The 6,262-nt window shown below is 45.0% G+C and overlaps 1 protein-coding gene across 1 annotated transcript; it reads right to left on the minus strand.

The window, feature by feature from the left end:
• On the minus strand, positions 1 to 2,478 carry LOC135484434 (uncharacterized). Its single transcript, XM_064765936.1, has 2 exons — positions 2,118 to 2,478; positions 1 to 1,796 (listed from the first exon to the last, which is right to left on the minus strand). The coding sequence occupies exons 1-2, from the start codon at positions 2,476 to 2,478 to the stop codon at positions 1 to 3; spliced, it is 2,157 nt and encodes a 718-aa protein (XP_064622006.1).
• Positions 2,479 to 6,262: the final 3,784 nt, after the last annotated feature.

A 6,262-nucleotide genomic window follows, 5' to 3' on the forward strand; every position in this document is an offset into this window, starting at 1 on the left:
TCACAGTGACGCGGATCTGTGTGATCCAATATCTGTGTCGAATATAAGTGGTTGTGGATTGTAGTCCTGAGTGGTTTGTTTGGCGTAGCAGTCAAGAATGATAAGAGTTGCGAGTCGGCTTTTCGGTGGAATCAAGATGGGAAACTTCATGGTGTATTGCATGGGCGCATTATGGAGTCGGCCATCAACTCTCAAAATGCCATCATTGTCAATGAAGAGCCGTAATTGACGCGCTAGGGTTCCCAGTTTTTCTGCTTTCATTTTCAGATTCTTCATTTCCTCTCTGTAGTAATATGTTTGAGTGTCTCTGATCCATCTTTGTTCCGCCTCATTTTTTTCACTGGCATTTAACTCCGGGTGTAGGCGATTTTCCTTCTTACTTTTGAGGTTGTTAATGAATCGCAGCACGAGAGCGCTGATGCGTAAAAGCCGCCGCAAAGAACTATATCGCTCAGAGTCAAGAATGTGCATTATCCCACAGGGCGCAGCAGGCTGGCACGCGACATTGTTGACATTTACAGTGTTAATTGCTTCCTCGTTGGCAATAGCAGCAAGTACAGTTTGCACATCAGGTTGACCTATTTCGCACGTTGACCAATCTCCGGTTTTCAGCCAATCCGGTCCGGTCCACCACAGATTGTTTTTAGAGAGGTTCTCAGCAGATACTCCACGTGAGACCAGGTCTGAGGGGTTGTCATCAGTGGGGCAGTACCGGAATTCGGTGATGACGTCACAAGCTTTGATTTCCGTGATTCGGTTGTGTACAAAACATGTCATTTTTTTGTCGCTGCTGAGCCAATGTAACACGATCTGGCTGTCTAACCATAACATTGACTCTTTTATAGCCAGTTGTTTCTTTAAACTGTTGGTGACGAAGTTTAACAGTCGTGCGCGTAGTAAGGCTGCCATAAGTTCTGCGTGTGGAATTGTTAGTGTTTTAACAGATGTCACCCTGGCCTTTGACAAAACAATGGACACAGTGTTTGTGTTGACTTGACGTAGGTAAACAACGCATCCGTAAGCTCCGGCACTGGCATCACAAAACACGTGCAGTTGGTATGGTGCGTCAGTTTGCATGGAGCTGAAGTATGGCCTTGGTACAGTAATGTCAGTTACGGCCAACAGATCCTGATTAAGATTAATCCATTCGTTGTGCAGCTCTTCAGACATGGGTTCATCCCACTGAAGATTTTCGCGCCAAAGTTTTTGGATGAACATTTTCGCACGAATGTGCGTCGGAGCCAAGAATCCTAGGGGGTCGTAAATCCCGGCAGTAATCTTTAGACACTCGCGTTTTGTCAATGTTTTATCATTGTCCGTGGAGCGTGCGCGTTTGTCTGGATATGCTAATTCGTCCGTATTGGTATTCCAAGTAATCCCCAATACATTGGTTTCCGGATCGGAGTTAGGACGGTTTTCGTTTTGTGCAATGTTAGGTAGTTCCACTGAGTTTGTAGCCCATTCTCGTAAGTTGAATCCAGCGTCTTTAGTGAGCATGTTTGCCTCGCGATAGTAATTCACTAAATCCTCCTCCGTTTTTGCCCCGCTGATAATGTTGTCAACGTATGTATTCTTGCTAATGTCCTGCGATACGGGGCTCGCGTTCATCTCTAGATGGTGCTTAACAGTTGCGTTCTGTATGAACGGTGAGCAGACTGCTCCAAACAGTACAGCTTTGAATTGGAAAACGATGAAGGGAGATTCGGGGTCATCTGGATCGCTGAGCCATAGAAATTTCGTCCACTGCTGGTCGCTTTCGTCCAATCCGATGTGTAGAAAGGCCTTCTCCAGATTTGCTGAAAATCCAAATTTCTGAGTCCTAAAACGCAGAAGTATCGCGGCTAAGTCATTAAGTAAAGGGGCCCGGCGTCCAAACAATCGTTGAGACTGTTTCCGTTCGCTGTTTTGCACGAGCAATCATATACCACCCTTATTGGTGTTGTTTCTGAGTCCTTTTTGACGGGGTGGTGTGGAAGATAGTGTCCTTGGTGGGAATCGTCTTCTTCTACAATATCAACAAATCCTCTATCAACTTGATCATGGATGATGCGATGATATACTTTCCTCAGGTCAGGCGTTAAGCGGAGAACCATGTTTCTGGTCCGGGCTCGGCAAACGTTGTAGTTTGTTGTGAGTGGTGGATGGTCCTCTCTCCATGGTAACTTGGGAATATAAACGATTGTCTTCCTTGCGCAAATGGGTTTCGGTGTAATCCTCATACGTATTGTCCTTTGTCGTGGTCTTGTCCGTTATTCCAGTGCTTTCAATGTCCCAGAATTTCTCGAGTTGGGTGGCGACTGATGCGTTCATGACATTCGTGGAAAACACTGAAGTGGTAACTGTGGGGTTTGGACCTGATAGCAAATATCCAAGCTTGGATGACACAGCAATAGGGCCCTTGCCCCGAACATTGTGATTTCCCACGATATTCCAATAATGATCGGCTCCAATGAGTAGGGAGATTTCGAATGTATCCATGTATTTTGGCGGGTGTGCAAGCGTTAGATTACGTGTGGCAAGTTAGCAACATTGGGATTCACTAGATTCTGCATGGGCGTAGTGATTTGCGGCACAACAAGATCGCATACAGTGCTTTCCCCAGGATTATCCAGGTCGTGGAGGACAACATTAACCATCGGAAGCGACTGTATACCCCTGCTGGTGAACTCGCGCCGAAGGTACTGACACACACATTTTCATTTCCAATCGGATTTAAATCGAGTTTCCGTGTGATACTCTCCGTTATGTAGTGTAGTGGCCAGGCCCCAAAAAGGGCTCTAAAAAGGGGACCTACCCCTCATAGCGGTAGAACAAAGCGGGACCGGTCTTAAATGAAAGCTATGGATGTCTACTAATAGAAAAAATAGGTTGTATAAATCTTAAAGGTGTACAACTATGTGAATTAACCCCTTGTTTGCCACAACAGTTGAAAATTTAGAATAATTTAGAAAAATCAAATAATGCCATAAACACTTGTCGTGTGACTGAATAAAGTGGAATAGAACAATAATTGTGATGTTTATCAATGAGGGACATGGCTTGGACCCATTTTTAGGGGTTTATTGGATTGACCAGTGCTTTTATATCAAATGTTAACCCTTCTTTGGAGCAAACCAGAACCACTAGATGGTCTGGTTACAATGAGACTAGGGGGCATGCATCTTCTCATGTCATATATTGCTTCAATCGGTAAGCTGTTCGGAGATGGGGGTCTGCAGGAGATTCTCACCTCATCAGGTCTGTTCGCATCGGCATCTACAACACAGATGCTTCAGGGAAAGCACTACGCTCGTGGAGTCCGGGGACTGAAGATTGTCCATGAAGCCATGATGCACCTTTTCCTTACATCCGCTGAGTCGTATGCAAAAACAATGGCTTGCCATGGCTTAATGAAGAGATGACAAGTCGCATCAACGATCTTGACGTCGCATTTCAAGAGAGGGATCGTGCTGTCCTGAAGGCAATCTTCGAAGACGTGGAGAAGCAAGTATCGGCTGTATTGGATACAATCTCAAAGTTCAAAGAACATGGACGGAAGCAGTCTTCAACATTCCCATACTGGGCTAGTTTTCTCGAGGCTGGCGACATACTGCTACGTTTGACGAGGGCTGACCGCGATGCAGATTTCCCACTCCATCTTGATGCTGTCCTTGAAGTAGTTCCCTTCTTTTATTTAGCTGGGAGAGTCAACTACGCTAGGTACACTCCGGGGTATGTGCTTGAAATGAAGTCCCTGGAGACAACACAACCAGGCATGTTTCAACATCTCATGAAAGGAGGGTTTGTAGTTAGACGCACGGAAGCGCACTTCAATTGTGTGCCAATTGATCAGGCCTTGCAGACCATCAATCGTGAAGCGAAAAGTGATGGTGGGGTCATAGGCTTCACGCTGCGCAAGGGAGCCCTTCTACGCTGGTTACTGACAAGGCATATCACGGGAGAGTATGCTGAAATGTACAAGGCAATGTGTCTGACTAAACATCAGGCCAGGGAGCATGAGGAATTAGGACAGGCTAGGATGACCAGGGACTTGAATGATGTGAGAACAGTTGAGGAATACATTCTGAATCACTGTCAGGATCCGTTCAATCTGGACGAGGTACCAGAAAAGCTTGTGAATATAGTGAGTGGACAAATGGCATCAGCAGCTGTAGAGGCATCCTTGAGTTCACTGCTGTCAAAGGGAAATGCTGCATATGAGGACTTCATAAATGGGCGGTTAGTGGAGGGCAAAGAGAAGAGCTTTTGGGATGCGGTGCCACGGAAAATAACATTGACATTCGCTGACATGAAAAAGCATCTAACTGACAACAACGGCAAGAGGATTGTCATGGATACAGAGGTGTTATTCAGAAGACTGTTGGCTGTTTCGAAACACAGGGATGTTGACTTTAAAATGGTCCTTTCCTATGAACTGGCAGCAGTACCACCTTCACTTTTTCATGATGATGGTGCCCTGAGAAAGACAAACAAAGCTGATTTGGCTACTAAGCTGGAGTCGGTTTGTGAAGAACTTATTGCACCTCCGCCGGTCACGACAGACGCAAAGACAGCCTACATCATTGATGGGATGGGGCTGGTCCAGGCCCTCAATGAGGACCACTTCAAAACATTCAATGACCTTGCAGAAATTGTGCTCAAGAGATTGATAAGGATTCTTAGGAACCCTCTCATGGACACTGATAATGTGTCATTGGTGTTTGACAGGTATAACACCTCTTCCATAAAATCTGCTGAGCGCCAGCAACGAGGAGCCACAGCCACAGAGACTTTGCCAACACATCAAATCATTGGAAACCGGACCGTGCCAAATTTCAGACAGTTTCTGAAGGGATCAGGAAATAAGTCGGACCTCCTACGCTTCGTTAGTGAATACGTAATGACAAATGCAGGAGACAGACTTCCAAATGGCAAATCTGTTGTGGTGGCTGGTGGATTTCATGACGGCCAAGAAGTCAAACGTGTGTCAAGTGGGGGTGTTGAGAATTTACATGAACTATACAGCACGCAGGAAGAGGCTGACACAAGAATGGTATTGCACGCTATCAGTCTTTCGTCCACTTTCCAAAGGATCATTGTTCGTACTGATGACACAGATGTCCTGGTGATATTGCTATATTACATGAACAGAGGAATGTTGGGACAGGAAGTATTCATGAATGCAGGCCATAGTGGTAGATACATCACAAGGGAACGGTACATTCCAATTCATACCATCGCTGTGGCACTCGGGGACAAGTTCTGCCAATGTTTGCCATCAGCCCATGCACTGACTGGTTGCGACTCCACCAGTTCAATATTTGGCATTGGAAAAAAGACAGTTTATACTTCAATCCGCAAACAGATTGAATCTGGTGACACAATCGTTGGATTGGGCGATATCCGTTCTCCTGAGTGGATGGAAGCAGCAAAAAGTTTAGTCCTTGGCTTGTATGGAAGTAAGGCAAATAAGTGCAAGACATTAAACGATCTACGCTATCTGCTCGCTACTACAACCGACAAATCAGCCACCCAACTACCTCCCACTGAAGATGCGTTCAATCAGCATGCCCTCAAGAGCCAGATACCAAGCAATGATTTGGTGTTGCAGTCACATTCCAAAACCAGAGCTAGATGACCCGGTTGGCTGTGGATGGTTCCGTGATTCTAGTGGACTTCACCAAACCTTGTTCACCCAGGAATCAGCACCAGCAGAAGTAAGGGACATTACCCATCTCTACTGTAGAGATGGGGAGTGCACAGACAGCAGCAACTGTACTTGCTTGCTGGCAGGACTATGGTGCATAGATATATGCGAGTGCAGTAGCAGCTGTCAAAATGCGATGCCTTCTCCTGCAGATCTAGAGGATCAAGATGCAACTTAAATTTTGCGTGATCTAATGACAGTTCATAAGTATTGTAGTGTCATGATATACATGAAGATTAGAAAAGGTTTACTCCATCACAAAGTATTATATATGGTGTCTTTTAATTAAGGCTCCTAGTAATCTAATGGAGTGTATTTTGAATTGTCAACATTAAACTTATGTGCGTAATCTTTGAAGTTGTTTGGATTCTTTAACGATGGCACGGGAGATAGACAGTCTATTCACAATTAAAGGGCCGCTAAGCCTCTTTAAGACCACTTGGGATATCCCTGGTGATAATTCTGGAATCTGTTGATATGTCCCAAGTATTCGGAAGAACATTATTCTCTAAACATATTTTTATTTTTATTTTTTTGTATGAATTTTCTGAAGATATTTTTTTAGCGGCCTAAATT

This window comes from Lineus longissimus, chromosome 1 (assembly GCF_910592395.1).
Source record: "Lineus longissimus chromosome 1, tnLinLong1.2, whole genome shotgun sequence".
Classification (NCBI taxonomy): Eukaryota; Metazoa; Nemertea; class Pilidiophora; order Heteronemertea; family Lineidae; genus Lineus; species Lineus longissimus.

What these genes read in the sequence shown, in the direction of transcription:
- LOC135484434 (XM_064765936.1), bottom strand. Translation starts at nt 2,478, where the DNA reads ATGGATACATTCGAAATCTCCCTACTCATTGGAGCCGATCATTATTGG. An exon ending in CACTCACAACAAACTACAAC is followed by an intron (nt 1,797 to 2,117) that starts GTTTGCCGAGCC and finishes TTGGATTTTCAG; the next exon opens with CAAATCTGGAGAAGGCCTTT.